The sequence below is a fragment of the Rhipicephalus microplus genome, chromosome 2 (assembly GCF_043290135.1).
Source record: "Rhipicephalus microplus isolate Deutch F79 chromosome 2, USDA_Rmic, whole genome shotgun sequence".
NCBI classification, from domain to species: domain Eukaryota; kingdom Metazoa; phylum Arthropoda; class Arachnida; order Ixodida; family Ixodidae; genus Rhipicephalus; species Rhipicephalus microplus.
The window spans coordinates 124035489-124062890 of record NC_134701.1 but is presented as its reverse complement, the minus strand read 5'-3'; the positions used below and the strand labels follow the sequence as shown (position 1 = coordinate 124062890).

Below are 27402 nucleotides of genomic sequence, written 5' to 3'. Positions count from 1 at the left end.
TTTTCAAACAAAGTAATAATATTAATCCTAATTGAAGTGTTTCATCCACAGTAGAAAACAGCCAAAACTTTACTTGTACTTTAATATGAGAGCTTAACACGTCTAATATGCAAAAAAAGGAGGGAAACAGATGGGAATGGCATACAGACAAGAAATAACTTACGTAAAGCTGACCGACATCAATGCCAAACAAGACACACAGGAACATCGACATTGTAATTACGTTTCCTAAACTCCATTCTATACAAGACATACAACTCTGAGGAGACAGGTGAGACTTCTTGCAGTAGATGCATTCACACTAAGAAATAGTCCAATGGTTTTACCACCAGTAACATCATTTATTTTTGTCTCTAGACTGAGTAATGAATGCATACCCTTTGTGCCCCGGAAGTAAACAAAACCCGTTACACGACTGTCAGGACGTCGTTCTGTATTACTTAGCATATTCTTTCATTTTCTGGCATTTGATTTGCAACCCATTGCAATGCATCGTGCGCACGGGCTGGTGCTTGGCTGGCACAAGCGTTTATTAACAACGAAAGCCAAGCGCAAGATGCACGTATTCATAAAGCTCGTGCAAATCATGAAGTTTAGGTTCGAAACAAATTCAAAGTGTATAGCGATTTGGTTTGAATAAATTCACATCAAATTTGAATAGTATATACCACATATAAAAATAACGAGCATATCTGTCATTACCAAACTAAGGTACAATACATAACTTCAAAAATACATTTTAAATAATGAAACAAGGCCTGTGTGTATGCCACTCTTTTTGGCTCAAAAAAAGTGTAAACAACTTTTAATAGTAGCAGGATTTGACTTTAGGTAGAATGCAAGTGACCTTTATAAAATATGCTAAGTCGTAAAAGTTACTGTGCTTAGAGTATATAAGCCAGTAGAACAAGCTTTAAAACTGATTTAATGGGCATGGTGAATCGATGTAAGGGTAATATGTTTGTTTAACTTTTAGGTAAGATTTCGCAACACAAGAATTTATTTTTACAGGCATTTTCATGGTTTAGCTTTCCTCCACTGCAGTGAAACTACCTTTACAAAGAGCCACATGTGGACTAATGTAAATTTTAATAAGTGCTTTCACGGCTCAGAACGCGCACACTGCAGTGAAACAACCTGTGCAGGAATTACATGTGGACTAGTATATTTTGAATACTTTGAAATTTTCAATAATTTAAATTCGAACCGAAGCAAATTAGAATACTACTGTACTATTTGTTCAAATATTCAAAGCATTCGAATATTGGCACAAGCCTTGTAATTACACATCTTGCTGGCCAAACCTCTTGCATAGCCGATAGTTTTAGTGCGAGAACAGAACGACAACAAAGAGACAAGAAAGACACGTCGTTCTCCTTTTTGTCTCTTTGTCTTTGCTCTGTTCTCGCGCTATAACTATCGTCATGTCATACCAACTAGCCCAAGCTGCCACACTTCTAACTTGCATAGCTTCCGCAGTGCTGAGCTGATGTGTTAAATGGAGTGCAATAGTAGCTCTAAGCACAGAGCGCTTGAATTTTTCGCGGTACTCATGCTCGGGCAACGAAGCGAGAGACAGTGCTGTGAACCCACAATTGCATTCCAGACTGGCCACTAGAATTCATTCTCTGACAAGTCACTAAAACATAAAAACATTTACCCCCATATTCCTGAATGCATTTTTGCTAGGCACTGCACGTCACAGATGGCAGTGCTATCCTCTCAATGAACTAGTCGCCGCTCCTCAAAGTCAATCAAGAACAGTTCCTGCACAAACGTATTGTAAATAAGTATTTTCTCTGTACCGGATGGCAATTCCTGCAGAAAAGATTTACTCGAGAAACACAGTGACTGAAGAATGTTACTGATGCACAATACTTGATTCAGACGAGAAGCAATGTGGCGCTGCACTCAGTAAAATCAAAGAGCTTTGACCTGAAGCCTGTTCACAAAAATGGTAGTTCAAGCCTAAAAGTGCCGCCTAAAAGATGCTATAAAGCATCTAAAACAGCCCACACTCCATTATACCTAAAGACACACATTCCAGTCTACCAGCGATTTGGAATTTCGCCAGTCATCTCTGGAACAGTCACTCAGACCATCCCATCGACGCACAGCTGCTGCGAGTCATTTTCCACAAGCTCACTGCTGCACTTTGACGAAACTGTGAAGTGGCTTGCTCACTGAGCGACGAGACAAGCCAAGCCGAATCCCCGACGCAGGCAAATGGCCGCTCGAGAACTTGGGCACAGTCATGGGCACACCACCTGCAGGAGCAGTTCGCTGCGGTAGAGGGCGTGAATCTACGCACGGTGTGGGCTTTGGCGCCGAAGTAAGGCGAGATGCTGTCCTCGCTACAGGTGGGGCTGCTGTCGCCAAGCTGGCCAGTGCACTTGACGCTTGCGCCTTGCCACGTGTCGTCGAAGTGTTCTTCGTAGTCGCCTGTGGTGGTGCGGCCAGTGCAGGAGGAGTTTTCCTGGCTCCTGCTCTTGCGGTAGCTGTATCAAAGTGCGTATGTTTCACTGGGAGTCCAAAGGCAGTCTAAGTGTACAGAAGTTTAAACAAGGTGCTACAATTCCATTCGCTTCTTAATCCACAAAATTTGTACTGAAAAAGTTCCAGGCAGTGTCAGTGCTGCTTGTAGTATCCAGTATCGAAATGAGTAAAGAAGCCAAGCTAGAGTCATCTGTTATGTTTAAAAGTTAACCAGTCAAATGGCACTGCATTTCAGTGTAGCAGACTGCTTAAGGTTACGTTTTCAGCGTATGAGAATGCTACAGCACTCTCACAAAACTAGCACTGATTGCTTTGCCTGACAGCGTGAGTAATCAAGCAAGCCTAGCAAGAGATAGTCGATGCTTCAGAAGTATATGACATTTAGAACATATTTAAAAGTGCCATATAATACTTCGTCATGCAGAAACGTTATGAAACGCCTGTTGAAGATCCTCAGTGTGGTGGGAGCTTCAAGTTGGACAACACTTAAACCTCCTTATAACAAGGTTATATCTGCCATGGAAATATTTCGTTATATTCAAAATAATTATTCATAAGACTACAGTATTCATTACAATGCTATTATTCACTTTGTTATAAACAATAATTCGTTATATCCGAATTCACTGCATTGAGCTTTGATTGTAGGTAGTTTTTTTTTTTTTTTTGACAGGACATGGCAGGAGGCGTAGATGGCATGACAATATATAAATAGAGCAGTTCCCTTGTTCAGTTAACGCTATGTATTATAGTCCTGCTATACACATGCACATGGTTTTACCATGGTTTTAGCACATCGTTCTTGTCCAGTCGCAAGCACTGAACATTGCTGCAAAGGCAAAAAAGTGTCATTCAGTATCAATTGAGTTATCATTTAAAAAGCAATGCAGAATAGCACTGTCCACGTGAATGTTTGCTCAGGGCAACAGGCATATTGTGCAGGGCAATGGCATGATAGAAACAACAGGTAAAGACAGAAAACGGAGATGTTGAACTTTCAACTTCTACCACAGTAAAGTACAAAAAGACAGTGTACAAGAGTAGTTGCAGTGACAACAAAGTGAAACATCAACAAAAGATTAATTAGAAGATGAAATTATCAATGGGAGTATTGAACAAGAAATATTGCTGGAACGCAATTTTCAATAAAATGACTGTTCTTCAACAAGGACTTCTACTTTGACAACCTAAAATACAGGAAAATCAAAGGATGATTAATAGGAACTCAGAAACTGGCAGAATTATAGCAATGACATTTTCCTTGAGACATAGGCGAGTACATGCAATAACATGAAGCACCCAACATGTTATATCTATATTCATCTATGCTACAACAACGTTGCAGTTGTTGAACAAAGAATTAGTCCATTGATACCTTTAGAAAAAAGTTCGTAGTCGGTTTTCATTAATTCTTTCCTTAATCTTTGGAGTTGCTTTTTTGCACTGTAATGACTTTGATAAAGAACGAGCTAGCCTGTTCTTCATGCTTTTTGATAAGGGCCTCAATGAATGGCCCACCCTTGACTGCCTTTCATCTGCCGATGGCCCCTGATAAAAATAAAAGCCCTCGTCAACCTCGTGGATCCCTTGGTCGAACATAATCTGCTTTTTCCATTTTGCTGTACTGCCCTCAGGCATTTTGGTAGGGGCCAAGAGAACTGGCACTGCTAGAATGATGGCCTCCGAGACCAGGAGTCATTTTGTGACTTTTCCGAGGAAGGGCGCATGCACCGCAGCATCATGGGAAAGGCTGATTGATCGTGACCTGCTGATATCTCTAAATTAACCAAAGGGGTGGAGCCAACGCCTGAGAAAGAAATAACGTAAAATGTGACTGCGCATCACTCACTGGCTCGTTCCTTAGGAGCGGCTGGAAGCTTCTTCGTCACAGGTTCTTTGCGAGACCGTGAGACCTTGGCCTTTGAGGGGGCAAACTCCTCGTCGTCGTCACTGCCGCTGTAGTCTTCGTCCGATGCATCCTCCTCGTCCTCCTCACCTTCGGAGCTGTCTTCCTGCTCTGGCTGGTAGTCTTCTTCCTCCTTGTCCCCTGCAGCCGTGCAGAAAACAGGGCCATTGCAGAAGAGCTGAAATTTTCCGCACCAGCACTACATTTACTCGCACACACTCACTGGCAGCCAAAAGACTAATGAGCAGATGCAAACAAGAACGCTAGAAGAAAGGTGAGACCACGCTCGACCTTTTATGTCACACAGGCCCAAGCTGTACTGGTCAGTGGAGTACCCTTATAGCCAGTGATAAGCCGCACTCTTTCCGCCCTTTGTGTGCCCCTCAGCACCAAATGCCAATTACAGCTAGCTATTCGTTTTAGCTTTGATCTTTAGCTCTAAAAGGAAAGTCAGCAAAAGCAAGCATAGTTCTGCATCAATTCCCTGCATTTCGACTGGCAATGGTGCTGCAGCAGTTACAGCAGCGTTGCTGAAGACTCAATTTGATTCAGAGAATGAGTGAAGCTTTTCTGAAGACCTGGTATTTTCTAACAGAGTGATCGCAACTCAGTCTGTCAGTACAAGATGGCTTCAGGGTAGAATGATGATGCATCGGGTCATGCTTCTGCCAGCAAGAAGAAATGTGAAGGCCCTTCCCAGTTTGCTAAAATGTATCAGTATGACTTAGTACAGCTGTCAACACAGTTAACTTGATTTCTCCGCTACGTGGCCTCAACTGGCCAACACCACCAAGGGCACTGTACGTTTGCAGCAGCTAACGATGGATGAAGCATGGGTATATTTCACTCACTTGGCAGGTCTGCGTTTTCACATGCGTTCATGAAATTCATCACAATATATGCACATCTTAGCAATGAACTACAGCGTCCGACAGCTCACACAGTCTTAGAGTTTAAAATCACAGGTGGTGCACAAAAGAAATGATACATTGGAAAAGCAGAAAAAATGCAGGTTGACGGCCTTTGTGAAAGTTGCACAATGAATGTGAAAGAAGGTGGTGTAGTTCATACTCTGATTCTTGATCTTTAGACGCATGAATGCGTCGCACCCATGCATCTTTCTTGCTCAGGACATGCTTGGAATATTTGAGCTAAGACACAGCATCCTCAATGCGGCATGCACTCAACAGGAAGGTGAACACTAAATAGACCTTTTCGTAAATACGCCACACCTGACTGTGTGCTTTTTGTCAGTTTCGACAGAGCTCTAGGATAGAATATGCCAGGTTTAGGACAAGGGGGGGGGGGGGAGGGGTGTGACTTGATACATGTGCCCATGTTGACCCATGCATTGTGTCCGTGCCTGGTACCAGATGGCTACAACTCACCACCTCCGAAGTCTCTGCGAATGAATGCACTCCTGCCTTGCTTTGCAAAGGTACGGCAAGTGACTTCGGCGTTGTAATGAGTGACCCGATGACCGGTTGAATAAACGGCCTGACATGGCTTCTGCGCCAAGGCGGACGCTAGCCCATACAGCCCGGACTTCAGTAGCCGGTAACAAGAAATATCACTTGTCAGCGCTAAAAGCTGATGATTGGAAGTTACATCCACTTAACTGTAGCAGCACTGTCTTCAACGAAAATTACGATGGCTGGCCTGAGAAACAAGAAGGACATGCAGGACTAAAAGTTTCGAGCAACCACACCAAGCGCTCTCACTTACTCTGTTGCATACAACAGATGAAATGTTGTAGAGGCTGGCGAGACTCGGAAAAAATTTGTTTACGCCACCAAATATGTAGGTCATTGTTTTTACCGCTGTTTCCATTGTTTTCTTTTCGGGATTAGCAACACAGGATGATTCGCACCTTAATTAGAAATAAACAAACTTCATTATGTGGCCTTTAGTACGCTGTTTCACATGACCTGACGTTTTTTTTTTTTTTTTTTTTTTTTTCAGAATTTCATTTGTTGCCACTAGCGATGCCTCGCGCACTGGCTTGTGCTCGGCCCACACAAGCATTCGTAACCCTGAAAACTGAAGAAATCAAAACAAACTTGCAGATTTATTCATTTGCTCATCAAACTTCTTGCATTGCTTCAACAGCAGTGCACTTGATGTGTGAAACTGAGTGTCATCAGGCCTGCCGAGGCATCACAACAACTTGGCTGCCAGCAGCGGCCTTCTATATTAGGCAGATAAGTACACTGTATATGTACTTGCTACAGTGGCTTGGTGTCATTGCTGCCCTTAATACCATGTTCTAGCTGGCTCCACTGGCTACATCAGCAGAATGCGACTTTAATTCTGAACCCTTCGTGCCCCCGAACCATGCTGCCAGCAGCACACATCCAATTTTCCTGCAATACGGGCGATGTAGTGATTGCACGTTGCCACTGTAGAGTACGGAAGCCACTGCAACGCGTGTATCATGGTCGATACCGCTTCATCTATCACGCGGTGAAGCATTTTACACACAAATGCACAACATGCCTACACGGACTAGCGCTTCCACGACTGTAACGACACAGCCACATGCGCAGTGCACGGATATGTAACATGCGGGTTTGCTCACATCAATATATGAGTTTACATCGGTCCCTATAGGTACAGCACCTCTTTACACGAGACTAGTTTTCTTGGCGAGGGCGAAATTTACTCGATCGATGACCTGGCCTGGTGAGTTCAACTTCTTTGTTTCTGTGAAGTCAAGTTCCCTCTGACTTGTAATTCGGCTAGCTGGCTGATGCTATAAAAGTTGCAACAAGCGGCCGCAATATTTCTTTGAGCTACAGCATACTGTAATCCTTGCTTTTCGAGAACTTGAGACCTCAAGACTTTCCGCAGACAAACAACCTACCTGGTGATGCTGACGGCTCGCTGGTTTCTGGGGCCGGCTCAGACTGCACAACCACCTCCCCAGCTAGCTCGAGAGTCTCCGGAAACCCGGCAACGTTGTTCTGCTCGATGACGATGTCTGCAGGCTTGCCTTCATTAGCTGTGCAAGTGAACATACGAGAATGACTGCAAGGTCGCCACGGTGGTAGTCATCAGTATATTTTTCAGACAACGGAGGAAACCGCAAAAAAATGTGATGCAATCGAGCATTTTGGAACTGCAATAATAAAAAAAGGAAAAGTGATTTCGTTCACTTTGCAAGGCCAGCAACAAGAAAACATTAAAGGTAATCTCTAAATTTTAGTACAACATTTATGATTGATACACTTTGAAGAGTAGAGCTACAGCTAGCAGCATTTTTTTTTTTTTTTTGACAGGCACTTTAAGGCAGTTGGAACTTAGCATGTTGTAGCATTATGCAGAATGAACATGCAACACGCAACAGCATACCACGGACAGCTTCAATGTTGTGTACACTGCCCAGCAAAAACCTGCATTGGTACCCGCAGGCTATTGCAGCTAAGCAGAGTGAATACATATGTAAAAGGCACACAGTTACCTTGCCCACCTCTACAAAGTAGTATTCACCTTTCCATAATTTCATGTCCCCAGAACACCGGGAATCTTTGCCCTCAATACAGTGTAGCGAGTTTATTTGCAAATGCAATAGTACAACAAAACTTTGCTGCTGCCCCTAATGAGGATGAAGGCAATAAGCTGAAGCTTCTGGAGGTACAAATGGTCAAGCGGTTGAGTTATACGCAATTTTTCTGAATGCATTCTCTAAAAAGTGTGCTAGGTCACAGAGCGTCAGAAGCAAAACAGAGCAGCATCTTTTCCAGCAGCGGCTGGATGCAGAGGTGCCCCGAAATGCTCTCCTTGCTTCTGTAGTGATCAAAAAGATGATGGGGTGACCCTAGCATGTGACATTGTGCCCACTATGCAGTGCAGTTCTGTATTCGTACTCGCCAGTTCCATGCATCAACGCCTGACACAGTGTTTATATTGTCAACTGTGTGGCAAGTTGCAGGCACTAGTACCTGTAAAAGTACTGCCACTAAGCATGATTTGTTTATCTAGCGAGCCATTCCAACTATTCAGGAAAAAGAGGTCACTGACAAGGCAGCAGAATTGTATGCTTTTTTTTTTTTTCATTTCTCACACGACAGGTTTGACAGTGCAAAGATGATTTTGCTTTGAAACCTGAGGCTTGCAGCAACTCAAATTGGAAAATGGGTTGTACTACAGACTATACAATGCAAAGTAACAAACAACAGCTTACTAGTAGCCTTGGGAAAAGAAAAAGTTTGCAGTCAATGCATTCTGACAATAGTAACATGTGAGGAAAAAATTTTTACTAGTTTATTAAAGAATGCAGCGTGCAAAGAGCAGTAAAATGGGAAATGAACACACAATGTAAAGTGATAGCAAGGCAATGGTGAGCATTAGAGGCAATGGGGATACCAACTATTGTGGTCGGTTTTAAGAGAAGAATAATGTTCAGAAAGCCAGGTAATGAGGAGGAAAAATAAATGCTAGGCTGTTATACTTAAAGAGTGTCTTAGAGGAAGAGAAAGGGAGTACCATCAATGTACTATCGATGATGACAAAGGTTTAAGTAGAGCTGGAAAGTCTGTCAGTGTAAGATAGGGTTAGCTGGCGCAAAATTCCAGTAAGTTGGACGCTCGATTATTAAGAGACCACGTCATGCGGCGAAACTATACAGGCTGATGATGATGATGAACAGTACGAGATATAAGCAATTACCAGTACTACTGTAACACACTAACCATTCTTTTGACACTGGCCTTCTGAAGCTGATCCATTCTGTGATAGACGCAGAGCCGCTTCCAGGTCTCGCTGGAAGAGCTTCTCATCCAGAGATGCTCGCCTGCACCAACGGGAAGCAGACATCATTTCGGCAACTTTGGCATGAAACCCAAGAACTATAACGAAAGGGCACTGCACTGTACTGAATTACCCCTTCACGCGCAATTATGACGAACTGTCTGCTAGTGTCTCAAATTCACACATAAAGCCAAGGCACTCGATGTTAAATTCCGAGAAATAGAATTAAGTAATATGTTGTTTAGTGCCAATTTCAGTATTCAACCATAATTAGCATGTAATTAGATATTCCATTATTCTTTGGTCAGTCATGTTCTGTTTTTACGCAGATCGAACCAAGCTGTTGGCTCGAAATGCAAGTGCAATTTGTTTTTTGGGGTATTCATATGAAGCAAAGAAAAATAACTCTTTTGACGTTGGTCCTGCAATGCTCATCGAACATTGTAGCACCATCACCAGAATGATCAGCTACAGCCCCAGACAGCACATTAGCGTTAAGCTAAGACACAGTGATGCAAAACGGAGAGGCGAGCAAGTTGGTACTGCTTTATTATGGCCTTGTGGAGTTTACTTTCTTGTCCTCATCTTTTTTTTTTCGCACTACATTCACGCCATAATGAATCAAGGCATAGTGACTGCATAAAAGGTTTACTATGCGCAATGTATCTTGCCGTTTTTTGGGCACTAGTTCAAAAACTGGCAAAAGTCCACATATGAAGATGCTGCACCTCAAAAAAATAATGCTCATCATGCAGCACTGATAGCATGGCAGCACTTGAGTGACCTTTATAGTAGTACAACACCACAGTAATGCTGTGATGGTTCACACTAAGTATACATTGGACAGCTGATTTTTATGTGCTATTACTGGCAATCATTACACGAATGCATTCATCTCTTTAATCGGTGTACATACTTGTATAAAAAACAAATTAATCAGAACAGTGCCAATGACTTCAGTTTCAGTTTATTTCGAACATAGTTACATGACATGAAATATGTCCACGAGGCAAGGCAAAAGGAGACTCGTATGTCTCCTGACGAGGCCATCACCCCGGACTTACACGTTGGACAACCAGGAGCAAAATCAGAGAAAATAAGTACAATGCTCATTGCACAACTTATATAAACAAAAAACGAACAGTAAAAAACACATTCGGACAAAAATTATACAAAGTTCACATTGTTCAGGTTTAACAGTTTTATAAAGTTACATAAATACTATACAAAATTACATATTTTTGTGCTGAAAGCAAAATAATTGTAATTTCAAGGGCTTGTTTTTGGGCTTGTTTAGCCGTAGTAGAACACAGCCGTAAGTGCAGTCTTCCTGTCTGCATCGTTCAGGCACGTCGAACTTCAGTAATCAAAAATTTTACTTACAGTCAATCAAGCTGTGTCGACTAATGTTTTTTGTATAGAATATTATCAGCGGGCGAAGTGCTACACTTACTCACAGTTTTTCATGTACACAGTAAAGGGGTCAATGAGTCTTTGTCTACAAAAACTGGAAAGTCCAATTTTCAGGAGATAATTTCCTAGCCGTACAACTACGCAAGGTGCTCAAATTAAGCACACTTTTTGACTGAAATATAACTTCAATGAAACATCAGCTGGGATAACAACGATTCCATTCCAATTAGTGTTTGTTTCACTGTTCTAATTGTTCGAGCTGCATTCTGCCTACGTTACCACCAGCTCGGCCAGCTGTGAATGGTGGACGACAAGAATGGAATACCTATGAGCAAGAACAATGGCTGCGTCACTTTGACCCTGGCTGCCAGGAATAAGAGTCATACTTCAAGCCTGGCACTCAGTGGCTTCAGCCTTGGTAGTGTGTCGCCTAGCCCGCGCAAAAACCCACCCTGTCTTCTGCTTCTGGCTGACAGTGCTAGAGCTTGCATCGCTGTCAGGCTTGGCTTTCTTCTCGGCTTTCTTGGGTGCCTCCTTGACAGCAGGCTTGGGGCGCTTAGACGGCGGTGCCTCGGTGGGCTTGAAGTCGTCATCTGCATTTCAGAGCAAGAATCAGCCTCAATACAATGCCATCAATGGCAGTTCTCACTTGTAAAACAGGTTGATTTTGAAAGTGCTTTTATGCAAAAGGAATTTGGCATCAAGTAGAAGGCAACCCGATACTAAGCTCATTCTCAGGCATTTCTTTAATCCTCGGCATTGGAAAAAAACCAGGCAGCTGCGTAAGATATTCAGATGCTAACCAAATTTTCACTGCCATTGTGATTGAAAACTTTGCAAGCACAAGAATAAAAGCAATTATTCGGCAATCAGTTTGTTTGAAAAACATTACACTATTTAAGAAATATTCCAGATGCAACCTCTTGCTGTAAAAAGCATTGCAAGCAAAAACCCACTAACATGACAATGCCTAATAGTGTGAAAGTGGAGACATTCATCTCTCGGCACTTTAATTTTTGAACGGCTTTCCGACTTACTGATCTTTATTTCGAAACAGTAATATACAATAGCCAATCTCTTAAGGTGCACAAGCAATGCTTAAAGTTTCATTGTCATAAAGTTTCATTGTCCTAAAAGAACATCAATGTTGTCATTAGTGATTATAATTTTAAACTGTAATCCTAGCGCATACATTTTTAACATCCCCAGTACACGAGCAAACTTAAGTGCACTGGGTGTCACTTTAGTGACACAAGAAAAAGAGGGGCTGAGTCATCAGCATAACATATTACCTACAGGCACAAATTATGATTCACTGTTTACGAATGGGTCAAATTAACACAATGATTCAAGGGCACACGGTATTACAATCCAAGAAAGAAAAAGAAGAACTGTGTTGTTTTGTGAGTTTCAGTCATTTATTGTAATAATATGAATAAAAGAATATATAATTTTCTGCAGTCAGTCATGTTCTATTTTGACATGAAAGTAGTATGTTTGACATTGGTGCTGAAGCAGACATTGAATGACCCATTCAAAATTGCAGTACCCTAACCAAAAGTATAGATTACAGTAATGCACAGCACATTGAATGAAGTTCACTCGAGACATTCTACCCATGGAGAAGGTTCCATTCATCTACTGAATATCTTCTCTTTTTTTCCACAACTTGACACAATCGGCATAAACAATTGGCATACGTAAACGTAGACGCTGCTGCTGAAGGGAATATATTTGTTATGTTAGGCGAAACTTCGCAAGTGATAACCCGCTGCAGTAATGAACGGCTTATAGAGCATGCTTCAGGCACAAAAACAATGGACCCATCCACTGACCTGCATGCGCTGTGGCATCCCCCTGAAGGCCATGGACATATATGGCCTGAGAGTGTACACAGCTAACTTAATTTTTTGCTTATCATACCAGGTATTGATGAACAACTAATTTTACTAACAGCAAAAAACAGTAGTTTATATTACTTTATTAAGGCAAAAGCTCTAAGTTGCTTATAAAACGGGAAATTTGAGTGTCGGCAATGACAGTCCCACAGTCTTGGGGACAAGCGATGCAAAAAATCATTATTGTGGGATGGTGTCCCATCATTTGATGTCACTGTATTTTTTTCTTTATTGAATACTGCTGGCCAAGAACTGGTCCAAGCAGGACAGGTACAAGAGGCAGGATATAAACAAAAACACATGCGATAACATAAGAATATATCCCAAGAAATGGAATCAAAAATACGTACTAGCAGAACACTTAAAAGATAACATGGCAAAATATTACATAAAGTAGAAACAGAACACAAACTAACAGTGCATGTTTTAGCTCTAAACAATAGAAAGTTGGCTGAGATAAGTTAGATTGTTCCACTCTGACAAAGTACGTGGAAAAAAGAAAATGCACTGGTTTTGGAAATTATGAGGTTAAAGAATGGGCGTGATGATGTGTATGCCTAATGGACAGAGGAGATACATATACGCTCGGGTCAAGGGCTAACTTGTGATTAACAAAAAGATAGAGAAAGTTATGGCGGTTCCTTTTTCGTCGTAATGAAGGTGTTTCAATGTTGTTAGCAGTCATAAGTTCCGTCCGTGAGTCCGTAATTTTGAAATTAAAGTAAACAAACCTAACAGCTTTTTTTTTGTATTGTTTCGAGTTTCTTAATGTTAGATTTATTAAAGGGGTCCCATACTACGCCAGGGTATTCTAGTTTTGGTCGTATGTACGTAAAGTAACTAGATAAGTAGTTTTATGTTAAAAGGAGAATTTTGAAGTTTATGTTTTAGAAAACACAGCTCACGGAGGGCAGAAGGCTATACGTTGTTTATGTGTAAGTTCCAAGACTTACTATCAAGTTATCAAGTTATACTATCAAGTTACTATCACGCCCAGATATTTGTAGTTGTTTACCTGATGTAATGATGATGAGCTGAGGTTATAAGTAAAATGAAGGGGTGTTTCTTAAATGAGTCATGCAAAGATAAACAGTTTTTTGTGTGTTCAGTGCCATATCATTGTCATTACACCCGTTTAGTATCTTATTAAGACCTAAGTTCAGGTTCTATTGATCCTTAAAACAAGTAATTTGATGAAAGAGCACACAATTATCTGCAAATAGCCTGATTTGAGTTACTGGTAGTACTCAGTTTACAATATCGTTTACATAAATAAAAAATAACGGCAGCCCCAGAACACTACCCTGCGGCATGGCTGATGTTACAGGAAGAGAGCTCAAATTGTTCCCATCTATTTAAATAAACTGTGAATGCTCTGTTAAATAGTGTTCAATCCAAGAAATGAATACGTCGGGTAGACTCATGTCCCTGAGTTCTGTATTATTTTGTGATGAACAGCTTTATTGAATGCCTTGCTAAAATCAAGGAACATGACGTCCATTTGACCATTTTATTCAGAGTTTCTGCAAATGAATGAACCACTGAGACTGAATGAGCTTATATTGAATAACCTTTTCTAAAGCCATGCTGAAAATTAGTCAGCACAGAGATTTGTTCGAGTAATCCCAAATTGCACTTAGATATTACATGTTCAAGCATTTTACATAATGGTGCTAGCAGTTAATAGAATAAGATGATAGTTTCCTAGAAGTAAATTGTTGCCTTTTTTAAAGACGGGAAAAACAAGAGCCCTCTTCCTATCACTGGGTAGTGTTGTACTCAACAGCGAACACTGAAAGAGCACAACGACAAAATGAGTAATACTTTCGGCATAACGGCAAAGAAAAACATAAGGGACATTGTCGGGACCACACGACGATTTAGTATTCAACTACGAAATCATTTTGAGAACACCAGAATAGGAGGTGAAGTCCATTTCATTAGACTAAAATACTCTTTGCTGAGGCATATGAAGACTTGCCTCAGCGAACATGCTATTGCATAATTTGTTAAAATGTTCCGCGATGAGTTTCAAATCTGCAGCTGAACTTCGATTGACTAATAGATGCGATACCTACTTTTTACTATCGCTCAGGAAGTTCCAAAACTTCGTAGGATTGTTTTTTAAGAAGTTTGGCCGTGTTGTTTTAAAGTAAAAATTCTTTTATTTGTGCAAAGTGCTTTTCAAATTTATTTTAAGTGCATAAATGATAGATGATTCTTTTTCAGCCGTTTTAATTTACGTTTTAGATGGATGATTTTACGCGTAATCCATGGGGTGCTTTTAGCAATCTTTTCAGATTTGCTTGGTACTAATGATCTTATGCAGTGATGGCAGATTTTTAATAAGTTGGTTCCATAGCTCGTCAATATTGCCCTCATTTTCAATAAACTCAATGTAACAACTTTCCGTACACTGCACATTAGACACATCATTATATGTTGCATAATCCTAGAAGGTTCACGTGATTGTGAAGTTGTGATCGACTGAGTTGGATAAACAAATAGTAACACTTGCAAGACGTTGATCAGACAGGTCACTTTCAAATAGAACAGTATATTCATAAAAATCGTGGCTTAGGAATGCTGTCTAATTATGCACTTGAAGAACCTTATTAACCTCATTAATGACCATATGTCATCATATGGTGATTAATGAGAACTAACAGGCAATAATGCCAGGGAAAGTATAGGGGATGTTATTATAGGTATTTGTAATGCAAATGTAAAGCAAGAAAAGTGGATGAAAAAATAGCTTTCTCCACAAGTAGCACGGGAGCTTGCGGCTGATCTCTGTTTTGCTTGCTCGCCTCATTCACAAGTTTAGAAAGTTTTACAAGCCCTGCCGTGGTGGTCTAGTGGCTAAGGTACTCGGCTGCAGTGGCTGCATTTCTGATGGAGGTGGGAATGTTCAGCGAACTGGGAGCGTGGGGGTAAACACAGACACAAAGCAAAGAGGAGGCACACAGCACGAGCGCTCGTGCTGTGTGCCTCCTCTTTGCTTTGTATCTGTGTTTACCCCCGCGCTCCCAGTTCGCTGAACAATCATGAATTACTAACTAGCCCACCTTTCCATCCTATTGCGGAAATGTTGTAGGCCAGTGTGCTCAGATTTGAGTGCACGTTAAAGAACCCCAGGTGGTCGAAATTTCCGGAGCCCTCCACTACGGCGTCTCTCATAATCATCTGGTGGTTTTGGAACCCCACATATCAATCATCAATCAGAAAGTTTTAGACAAAAAAATGTGAATGGGAGAAACATTTCAATGGCTCAGTGTGCATTTCAGTGCCATATTATGGGATACTTTTTTTTAGAACTAAGCAGAGCGTTTGCAGCTGTACACTGACCACCTACGTCATGAACTATATGTTTACTTTGAAAAATGAATGTGCTGAAAAAGTGGTGCTGCCGAAGAAATGGAAGGGAAGGCATCCTTTCAAAGTGAACAATAACTATATTTTACCCACAACATCCCGCAACTGTTCGAGTCTCATAATAAATAAAATATAACCTATTTCAGCAAGACAAAATGTGAAAAATATTCCTAAACTAAAGTGCTATTCTTGATACGACAGCAGGCATGCACTTCGATTCTGTAGCTTCCACAGGGCTGTCATGACAAGTTGACGTCGAATTTAGGATCATGATGAAACAAGCACCAAAAAGTACGACCACTCAGAAAGGACAAAAGAGAAACCCTTTAGGATGTTACACCTCACCTATCAATTAATGGTGAAAAAGAATTAGGTGTTAGTGAACTAGTAGAAAACACGGAATCCTTCTGAAAGCCCGTGAGGTTTTCACACAACATGGCTGAGAAAGCAAGAGTGTTCACCCACCTTCCTCGCTCCCATAGTCCAGTTTTGCATAGTTGACAGTCTTGTGGGACCTGACAGGGAAAAGAAGTATACAAAAAGGTAAGCGATCAAGGCTGCAGGTGCGACCTGCAGCCCAATACACAGGCATCTCGCACGATTGCTCTTCAAGAAGTCATGGAATACAAATATTTGGGAGTATTTTTCACCGGTGATCTGAGATGGAACAGAGACTGCACTCATGTTCGGAACAAGACAATAGTAGCATCAAGTTTTCTGAAACATAACTTCAGCAGTTCACCGCAGAAACTCAGAGAGCAGTTGTATTTTACACATGTCTGCTGTATACTGGACTATTCGTGTGTATGCTGGGACCCTATACAGAGGAACTCGTTGATAAACTGGAGAAGGTCAGAATAGAGCAGTGCGGTTTATCATTGGCAATTATGAAAAATGCTTAGTATCACAGAAAGCAAAAAATATTGAATTGGCCTCTTCCTGAACATCGTTGTCGTAACCTCAGATTAAAATCTCTCCAAAGCATTTAACATTCCAAAACAGGAATAAACAGGCAGTTGTATTTTCAGCCACCCAGCTATGTTTCTCAAAGACGGGATCATCAGCTTAAAATACGTGAGATACCTTTTAAGGGTGACGCTTTTTGCTACTCTCTCCTTGTTCGTACTATACGCGACCTGAACACCCTGCCACCTGAAACTGAGTGTATTTATTCAAAAGACTTTTTTTTCCCGCACTTTACAAATGTACTGTTATGTGCTTAATTATATGTAATGTACCCACCCTTCTGTAATGCCTTTTGGCGAAGCGGGTACTTAATAGATGAATAAAATGCTGTAGGTTGAGAGGATATTTTACTCTGTCAAGATTATTTTTATAAGGGTGGTGCCACCAAATTTGTGGCATGCGTGTTCTTTGCTGTAAGCGTTTCCTTCAGCTCCAAGAAGCATGATGCACGCACCAAGATTCGTGTATTTTTGCTAAATAATTCAATATTAATCTACTTATGTGGACCGTTTTCGATTTCGCGGCGCCGAGTTGAGCAGTGACGTCGATACACAGGTGGCTTGGCCACGTGATCACTCAAGGCTGTGACGCGCATCGTGCTGAATTTCGTCTGCTCTCACACACAGGTGCCACACAAGCGCCAGCAAAGCAGAACACCTTCGCAGGTTTCGATGCGTAGCACTTAGCCAAGAAGCGATCGAAATTCTGCGAGTAATACAGCAACTGATGCATTGCTGGTACGTTGGGTGCGCTCGTTTCGGAGATGGCGGAGGTCACTCACGTCACTACAGATCTGGTGTGACGTCGCGACAATTGCCGTTGCTTCTCCTATTCTGAAACGTCAGTACTGCTGCGCAAGCGATGGGCCTAGATCATGAGAGTGAGCATTCAGCTACACTTCTAGAAGTGAATTAAAATGTATTGTTTGTGTTTGTAGGGTCCGACCCTTCGTGTGGAGAGTACTTGTATACAGAGGAAATCCACAGCAAGCTTGGGATAGCCTCGAAATTTGGTGGCACCACCCCTTTAAGCCCAAGAATTGAAGAGGTTTTCTTGATTCAGAGTTGTTATGACTGCATGAAACAGATTTTCATTTAGATCGAAATTTTTGATGAAGCAATGGAGAGTTACAAATATATAATAAAAGAACCCCCACACACAGTTTAAACTTTAGTAGTAAATAATCGCATCACACTTTTGCATACTACAGCACCCATCTGTATAAATCACTCTTTACATGCAACAGATTTGCAAGAATTTTTTTTTCACACATCAAATCAAAATTTATTGAGAGAGAGAGATAAAGATGCAAGGAAAGGCAGGGAGGTTAACCAGACGCACATCCGGTTTGCTACCCTGCACTGGGGAAGGGATAAAGGGGAGAAAAGAGGTTGCAGAAAGATGAGAAGGTACACACAATCACGAGCACACTCGGGGAGCACACACAGTCTACAGGCGGTCGCTCAGGTTTGTTGACTTGAGGTAAAGTAGCAGTGCTTTTGTTGCTTTCTGCGCAACTGAGGCAGATGCCTAAGGTCCTAGTATCTTCTGCACACAAAATGGTCCGGGGTCAAGTCGATTCAAAACCATGCGGAGCTGGCATCGCTGTGTGTCGTAGCAAGCGCAACTGCACAGGACGTGTTCGATGGTCTCTTCAGCTCCGCAGTAGTCGCATGTAGGATTGTCTGCCATACCAATGCGAAAGGAGTACACCTTTGTAAATGCAACACCCAACCAAAGGCGGCATAACAGTGTCGCATCGGAGCGGGAAAGTTGTGATGGTAGCTTTAGCTTGAGCGAAGGATCCAGTTCATAAAATTGACACCTTTGGAAGCTGGTAGACGACCAGAACGTGCGTGTGAGATCTCGAGCCAGCAGGTAAAGTTGTCTTGCTGCATCATTCCTTGATAGAGGAATCGGGACTACACGGGTTTCTTCATGGGCTGTCCGGGCTGCATCATCGGCTAATTGATTTCCGGTAATACCGATATGTCCAGGCAGTCATAGATATATAATATCATGCCCTCATGCTAGAGCTTCATGATGGCAATGTCTTATTTCTTGTACCAGTTGGTCATGACTCCTCCTACGCATGGCAGACTGCAAACTCTGAAGCGCTGCCTTCGAATCACAGAATATGACCCATTTTCCTGGACGTTCTTGAACGAGATATTGTAAAGCAGCCCTTATAGCAGCAAGCTCTGATGCCGTAGATGTAGTCATATGCGACAACTTAAACTTGATTGTCATTTCTGCAGCCGGAATTAAAGCGGCACCTGATGAGCTGCTGGATGAGACGGACCCATCAGTGTATATCTGCGTTCGGTCTAAGTACAACTCATGTAATAATAGCAGTGTTGCTCGCTTCAATGCTACTCTGGAGTGACTGCTTTTCTTTTTGATTCCCGGAATTTCTAGACGTACTTGCGGCTGGTCGAGGCACCACAAAGGACAAGCCGTTCTTACAGCTGGCGTATATCCTGATGGAATGCTGTTTAGGTGCTTGGCTGTGACGTCTGAAAACGTAGCACGTGGTCTTCCGGAAGGTAGAAGGGCCAAGTGGTGGTCGGGGACACGGCTAGCATGTCGAACGTGCGCTCTGAGGCAATCCACAACTATATATGTCCTGACCGGATGGTCTTTGGCAAGCATGATTGTGGCATAAGTAGAAGCGCATCGGGGCAGTCCTAGGCAGATACGCAGTGCCTGACCCTGCAAACTCTCCAATGAATGAGTATTCGATTTGCAAGTGTTAGTCAGTACCGGCAAGCTGTAGCGCAATAGACCCAAAAATAGGGCCCTGTACAGCTGTAGCATGGAGGCCACAGAAGTTCCCCATGCTTTACCGCACAAGAATTTCATGATATGCACAATAGATAGCAGTCTCTTCTTCAAGTACGCACAATGTGGGCTCCACGAAAGACTTCAAGACTTCTGTCGATTATTATGCCCAGGAAACGATGCGTCCGTGCATATTTGACACTCTGCCCATTGATGTAAACAGGGTATGGCGTCATTGGTTTGCGTGTAAACGCCATCAACGCGCACTTCACAGTTGATATATTTAGGCCTTGTTTCTGAAGGTAGGCTGTTGTGAGGGTTGCTGCCCGCTGTATTCGTGCACGCACCTGAGGGCGAGTAACTGCAGCACTCCAGAGGCAAATATCATCGGCGTATATGGATAGGCACACCGACTTTGGCAGAACCTTCACCAGACCAATGAGGGCCACATTGAACAATGTGGGGCTTAAAACACCTCCCTGAGGTACTCCGCAGTAAGTGTAATGTTGGGCAGTTGTACCCTCATATGTTTGTACAAAGAAAGCCCTGCCAGTTATATAATCTTTTATCCATTGAAACATTCGTCCACCAATGCCCATGGCTGCGAGAGAAGTGAGGATGGCATCGTGAGCTACATTATCATATGCACCCTTCACGTCAAGAAAGAGTGCTACTGATATGCGCTTGCGACTTTTTTCTTGTTGAACAAATGTCGATAAGTCAAGGACACAGTCAATGGAGGAGCGGCCCCGACGAAAGCCTGCCATGCAAGAAGGGTATTTGGTGTATCGTTCCAAGTACCACTCGAGACGAAATAGAACCATTCTTTCCATCACTTTTCCTTGCTTGCGAGGCAATAGGGCGATACGCTGTCAAGTCCAATGGTGATTTTCCCGATTTCAAAAGTGGTATTAATCGACTTATTTTCCATTCTCGAGGAACACTGCCGCTGAGCCAGGAGTTGTTGAAACATGTTAAAAGTTCTTTTCTGGCTTTTTGTCCAAGGTGTCCCAACGCACTATAAGTAATACCATCAGGACCTGGCGATGACATGCGCTTAGAAGCGACTAACGCACCTTCCAGTTCTTCCATGGTGAACGGAATGTCCATTTCTGGTAATCGCGTCTCAGGAACGATCACGGCGTCGATGCTCTCGTTCATAATATTCCCGGCAACTCTCGTGCAAAATTCTTCAGCCACCTCGAGTTCTGTTTTTCCATGATGGAGTGCGAAAGCTTTAAAAGGGTGCCGTTGCTGTGGAGAGGAGCGAAGACCACAAACTGTTCTCCAGATATATGACAGAGGTTTATGAGGGTCTAGAGATTCGCAGAATGCTTTCCAGCGTTCGCTCTCCAGTTTGTAAATTCGTCGTTGAATCTTTTTCTGGAGCCGCCTTGCTTCCCTCAGATCGTAAATTGATCTTGTGCGTCTGTATCGTCGTTCAGCACGCCTTCGTATAGCTCGTAATTTTTCCAGTTCGATGTCAAACTGTGTTACTTTAGACGAAAATGGTAATTTACATTTGGACGCTTGCATAGCTTCTGCTATGGTATTTTCCAGGCTGCAGGCGAGGCCTTCTTGGCAAGCGTTCTCAACACGCGATGCAAACATCGACCAGTCAGTGCCGATTGCAACACCGGAAGAGAAATTTTTTATGATACCATCGATCGTCACGTAGGTGGGTATGTGATCACTCCCATGAGTCTCAATATCGCAAAACCACTTAACTTTGTGAGAGAAGCACCGTGACACCAATGTCAGGTCAAGGCAACTGCCATACGTGAGACCCCGCAGATATGTGGGGGTACCATCGTTCATGATAGAAAGGTCGTAATCGGAAGCGAATGTCACAATGTTCCGGCCCCTGGCATTCATCCTAGTGCTCCCCCAAATCATGTGATGGGCGTTGAAGTCACCGGTGATGATCCAAGGCCCATCGGTTCTCATTAGGATGTCTTTTAATCTGTCGCAGTCAAATCGCGTTGACGGAGATATATATCCACCAATAAGCGTGAACGAAACTGCATTCTTCTTCACACGAAGACACACGTACTGATTGTCGTCATTTGAACTTATTGGGTGCGAAAGATAAGTCAAGTCTGTGCGAATGTAAACAATTACTTTGCTTCGTTCTTCGCAAGCGGCTGAACAAAAAGCTTCATAACCGGACAATCTATAAGGCGTTGATAAGTTTGGTTCACATATGACAAGTATAGGGAATTGATTGGCCCGAACAAATTGGCGAAAGTCCAAGATACGGGACTTCATGCCTCTGGCATTCCACTGAAAAATCGACGCACTTTTAACTTCAGTGCGGAAGATGAGATTTTGTTGAGCCATTGTGCTTATACGAAGTTAGCAAGGACTGGATTCAGTGCATCCAGTATTTGCAGTGCACTCTTAGCAGACGGAGATTGTATGCTGCTCATTAGCGTGCGAATCGTGGCAATTAATGATTGCACGATTGCAGCCACTTGCCTGTCTTGGTTGGAAAGATCTCGAACCGGGACGATTGCAGTCACTTGCCTGTCTTGGTTGGAAAGATCTCGAACCGGGAGCGCGGACTGGCCGTCATGAAGCTCCTTCGGTTCGCTTGATGCTGCTTCCCTTTGAAGTGCAGGCCACTCTGTCGCAGTTAGGGTATGCTCACTGGCTTTGTCCTTTACAGCCTTTCCCACGGCATAGAGCGGTTGACTGGGCTAGTTGGTATGGCATACTTGGGTTTTAGCAGCGCGAAAAATGCACAAAAGACAAGAAAGGGACGAGACAAGCACTGACTTCCAACTAAAATTTTATTGACGGGAAGACCGTTAATATGCAATGGAGCACAAAGAGTGAAAAAATGACGTATTTTAAGATACAAATTATCAACTAACGCCATGCCTGCTGCGCCTACCCTCGCATCTCAAGAAACATATCTCTTTATCTGAAAGGGCAACTGAAGGCTTGCTTACACATGCGCTGCTTTCAAGCTCCATTTGAGCAGCCTCATAAATTATACGCACGTTTTCCTCTTTAATCTTGCATAGAACTGTTGTTTTTTCAAACAGCGGAGTGCACCCACACGTGCTCACGTGTTGCGCTAAGAAGCCATCTTTTCCGCCACGAACATTATTGGCATGTTCCCGTAAGCGATCGTTAAGGCATCTGCCCGTCTGGCCCACATAACATGCACCGCAAGAAAAAGGGGTCCTGTAAACGACGCCTAACGCGCAGTCCACAAACTGCGTTCTGTGCCTCACCATACACCGTTTTCTCATACTCTTTACGGGGCAGGTCCTGTTTGTCAACTGGGACAACTTATCAGGGGCACTGAAGACCACTTTCACATTGAGGCGCTGTCCTATTTTCTTTAGGCGGTGTGACACAGAATGCATGTACGGAATAACCGCTACCTTTTCCCTCTTCTCCGCTGTGGTGCCATCACTGTTGCAAACAGTGCCCAATCGTTTCCTTTTTCTGTGTATTGCCTCCGCCACGGAAATGAGCAAAGTGCGAGGGTACCCTTCTCTTTCTAAGCGCTCCGACTGTGCCAAGAGACTAGCTTCTAAGACGTGGTGACACGACCTCTCTAAAGCATTGTGAAAACATGATTGAACAATGCCTCTCCTTACTAATTTGCTATGCGCAGACGAGAACGGAAGAACAGGCTTCTGCGAGCGAGGCTCGTAACACCAGCACGTGTGGTTCTCCGAAAAAGAAATCTTTAGGTCAAGAAAGCGGATGCTATCCCTTTCCGGCATCTCGTGCGTCACCACGAGTGGATAGAGGCATTCGCGAAAGATTTGCAACACCTGCATGACCTTGGAATGAAAGGTCTCTAAATCACACCTCAAAATTAACAGATAATCATCCACATACCGAAAGGTCTTTACTACAGATAGTTCACCAAGCTTCACATTCAATGCCCTATCAAATTTGGCTAATAGCAAGTCACTTAGAAAAGGAGCTATGGACGATCCTATTGAGACACCTTCTTTCTGTATATATGTTTTTCCGTTCCATTCTACAAACGTTGATGTGATGTACAAAGATAAAAGTTCTAAGAAACCTTTGGACGAAATACCCGTGGTGTTCTGAAATGGCACCGCGCCGAAACTGTCAATGCATTCATCAATGCATGCTAACAAACCTTCGTGCGGAAGGGAATAATAAAGGTCTTTTATGTCAATCGAAAAAGCTCTAAACCTCGCGCCTGGATGCTGCTTCAGAAAGTTGACGACTTCTCCAGAGTTGAATATTCTGAAGGGGTCTTCTACAGGGAACAATTTCAACTTATCTTGCAAAAACCGCCCTAGTTCATACTGCCAAGAATTCCTTTCCGAAACGATTGTGCGGAAAGGTGCTCCTTCTTTGTGAGTCTTGGTTGTGAAAAACATATTTAAGGACAGCTTGTCACTTTTGCCGATTTCTCGCGCCAGAACCCACGGCATGTGGTCTGGGAGGCAAAGGAGGTGGTACTGATGAGGGATCACGCAAACGTGTCGAGGAGGTAGCGAGCGTCCTCGAAGACCGACGTCGACGTGAACGACGCCTTCTGACTTTAGCTGCGGCTTCTCGATGAGATGAGTGATCGCGCACCATCTCCTTCAAGATGGCAATTTCCTTCTGAATCCGCGGGCAACCCTTCGATGTGGCTTCATGGGATCCATTGCAATTATAGCATTTCTTGACAGTTGCGACGCACTTATCCGCTTCATGGTGCTCGGCGCAGCGGTGGCATACCACCGAATTCTCGCAGACGCTGCTCACATGTCCAAGTTTCATGCATTTACGGCACTGGAGAGGCTTTGGAATGAAAAGCCGCACAGCATGTCTGAAGTACCCCACCTTCACATGAGAGGGGAGTGATGTGCTCTTAAACGCAATCTTCACACAGCGAGACTTGCCTAGCCGGGTGACATCAACAATTGGAGTATCAGTTGTTGACTTGACAAGAAGTTGTAAGTCCTTATTGGAAATAGCGACATCAATGTCGTAGATCACGTCGTTACTACATCACATCCCAAGGGAACATGAGAGCGCACCTGGTTTCCGTCCAAGTCAGTTACACTGCGCAGAACGCCCAACGCACTTGCGTGCAAAACGTTCACAGCCAGCATATTCTTTCTGGCGTTCACTCTTATGTCCGTGATCTCGTTTGGCACGAGCGTTTCCAGAGACCTCGACACAGACTGTCTGTTAAGGCGTTTCATGCTGACGGTAGGAAGTGCAGGCAGAAACAGGATGGTATAAGTGTTCGATTTTGGCGCTTCACTTACAGTTTGAATAGTTGAGGATGTCCTCATGTTCCTTCTCTTCGCCTTGCGGCTCAGCACAGGTTGGAAACCGTCATCTGAGAAGTCCTCACTGCTGAGATAGTAAGCATGAGTATCTTCACTGTCGCTGTCGCTCGCTTGTCCCATCCGCTTCCTGGAGGCGGCCGCCGCTGACGCTGCTGGTGCCGGCAGGCGCCCGGGGTGGTCTACATCCATCCCCTCTAAGGGAGCAGCGAAAACTGATCAACAGACTTAAATTACAACTGAAATACGCCGGAGTTAGCAGAAGTAGCTCCTATTCAAAACACACTTCCAGAATTTATTGAACATCACATTGATATGTAGGGGCACAGACAAAATGCCTATGTAAAGGCTACGGGTCTGCAACCCTCGCCCCCACTTACAGAAAACATTTACTTTGCAACCGTGATTAGCTAGGTGAAACACACATAAGTGCCTCCATTTCAGCCTCTAAAGCAAGCTTAAGAATGGAAATAAGCTGCTGTCCCCAAAGCAGTGAAACTGATCACAAGATTTTTGTTGAATATGGTACCAAGAAACAGAATTTTAAAGCAATGTTTACATTATAATGTGAATTGATAAGTAAGTAGATAATTTTTTAAAAATCATTGGGTCTAGGCATAGCCTCCTCTAGAGGAGGCACTGTTCTAAGATATCACTATTCCAAAAAAATGTTTTGTTTTTAAGAGGCCACATTTCAGGCAAGCATTGCTAATGGACCAGCAAGGTGCACGCATGGATTGCATGCTGGCTGTTTCATTGTGTATGGTCTGATGGATGATAAAGTAGTGGACCTTCGTTTGGATGATGTTTATTATAAGCACTGAACTACAATAGTAAATATAGCTGAATAGCAGCACAGCCCAAATGTAGTGTTAAGGTGGGGGGGGGGGGGGGGGGGGAATGTGAAGAGCCAGATCCATGCTGACATTTTGGTCTGCTTGAATTTCCCAGAAAAAGAGGAGGATTGTTGAAGTGCACAAGTCAAAAGAAATGCCCATTAAGAAAACAACTAATTGCTGTTGTGTCACGGCTGTTGTTCTCTAATGAAATACTTTCATAGGTGTTTACTGTGGAGCACCTTCAGTTACTATGCCAGAAAACACTGAAAAAAAAAAAAATCGATGGCTGCACACAAGTGCTTTCGGTTGATCCAGGAGAGTCAAGGAAAACACGGGTAATTTCCCACAGACATGTATTTTTCGATAAAACGTTTAATTTTCCCGACTAAGAAGCAAATGTTGGAAGTGACTTAGTCAATATTCATCTTCAAAAGTCGCAAGTAGACATCCTCCAAATATACTTTTAAAAAAATCAACCCCCGTGTTTCCGAGTCAATAAATGTTTATTATACATGGCATGATGGGGGACATAGGATCAATCTTCTATCTTTAACGCCCACCTCGATTTAAGGGTGTTCTTTGCATTTTATCCACATCAAAATGCGGCCGCCACGGCCGGGAGTCAAACCCACAGCCTCGAGCTACTAGGCAGTCCAACACCTTCTAAGGCAATTTCCCTTCTGTAGTCCGATACCTTTGTAGTAAGGATGCCATATAGAGGATAGCCCAACTTCATATCTTGCTTGGTGTGATGATCATAATCTCTTAAACGTCGGACATCAACGCAGGTGTGGAGCATGATTATAGGTACACGCTTCAACGTATAAATTACGAAACACGAGTTTGTTGTGTATCGCGACTTATACGTTGCGATTTTTGGTCGACCGAAAAACGTCCACAGACCCACAGTTTCAAAGATCGAGACAATCGCGTCACTTTTCACGTAATTCTGCACAAGTATTCGTCTTTCACAATGTCTTAAAGCTAGGTGTTGAAAATAATAGCGATTCCGCTGGAGGAAAACTAGTTTTATAACGTAAGCGTCTTTTCGTTGGATTCCGAGTGCTCTGGTCTCATATGAACAGAGCACAGGCGACATTCCTAGGAAGGAAACAGCAATAATTTGGCGATTTAAGAATCCATTAGAGCTTTGAAGCTGCAAATATTAATGAGGAGCGGCAACCTCGTCGGGAGTTTTCCTATCGCACTACTACGTCGACACACATACCTTGACGACCGCCGCCCTTCAGCCATACCTCAACTTGCGAAAGTAGTCGGACGAATGTGACACAAGGAAGTAAAGATTGCGTCAACTTTTGGAAGATTCCACGAAACGCACAAATTCTACAGTCATATTCGAGCACGGAACGCTGCCCGCAAAGTTGGCGCGCGATTCCCAAGATTACTCAAAGTCACGTGACAAAAAGTGGCTAGCCAAGCCAAGTTGGTAAATAGCGAGTTTTGGTTTTATTCGGAAAACAGATGTGCAGCCTGTGTCATGACACCCAAATATGTACGATCATACAGCTGCTACGTTCAAGTAATGGTACTGTGCACTAGACCACTCTAGTGAATAAGGAACCCTGTGAAGCCCACGTGTTTCAGAGGATGTTGCACGATAACGCAGACGAAGTGTCAACAGCTGCTCCACTTCCCGTAGAAAGGTTACTGTGATACTTCAAGTACGAGCCACTGGT

General features: G+C 43.1%; 2 protein-coding genes across 3 annotated transcripts in view; one reads left to right on the top strand and one right to left on the bottom strand.

The window, feature by feature from the left end:
* Positions 1 to 64: 64 nt before the first annotated feature.
* LOC119170758 (uncharacterized) lies at positions 65 to 27111 on the bottom strand. 2 transcript variants are annotated; one of them, XM_037422016.2, is made up of 7 exons: positions 26934 to 27111; positions 16303 to 16352; positions 11016 to 11157; positions 9094 to 9194; positions 7266 to 7403; positions 4346 to 4543; positions 65 to 2498 (listed from the first exon to the last, which is right to left on the bottom strand). In XM_037422016.2, the coding sequence occupies exons 1-7, from the start codon at positions 26957 to 26959 to the stop codon at positions 2143 to 2145; spliced, it is 1011 nt and encodes a 336-aa protein (XP_037277913.2). In that variant the 5' UTR covers positions 26960 to 27111; the 3' UTR covers positions 65 to 2142. The 2 variants fall into 2 exon arrangements, with proteins under 2 accessions (XP_037277913.2, XP_075742875.1); XM_075886760.1 differs by having other exon boundaries at positions 4346 to 4550; positions 7267 to 7403.
* A 66-nt stretch (positions 27112 to 27177) lies between these two features.
* Positions 27178 to 27402, top strand: part of mRNA-cap (RNA guanylyltransferase and 5'-phosphatase mRNA capping enzyme) — a 113724-nt gene continuing 113499 nt past the window's right edge. The window contains exon 1 of the mRNA XM_075886758.1: positions 27178 to 27251. The gene's annotated coding sequence lies outside the window, so the exon portion shown is untranslated. The remainder of the gene's footprint in view (positions 27252 to 27402) is intronic.

Bases quoted from the DNA above. Each gene is read 5' to 3' on its own strand.
- LOC119170758 (XM_075886760.1), bottom strand. From the start codon at position 26,959: ATGGCTGAAGGGCGGCGGTCGTCAAG. The intron at 16,353-26,933 runs GTATGTGTGTCG...TTTCCCTGTCAG, and splicing joins GAAGGGCGGCGGTCGTCAAG to GTCCCACAAGACTGTCAACT. The intron at 2,499-4,345 runs GTGAGTGATGCG...ACTTTGATACAG, and splicing joins CGCTCCTAAGGAACGAGCCA to CTACCGCAAGAGCAGGAGCC.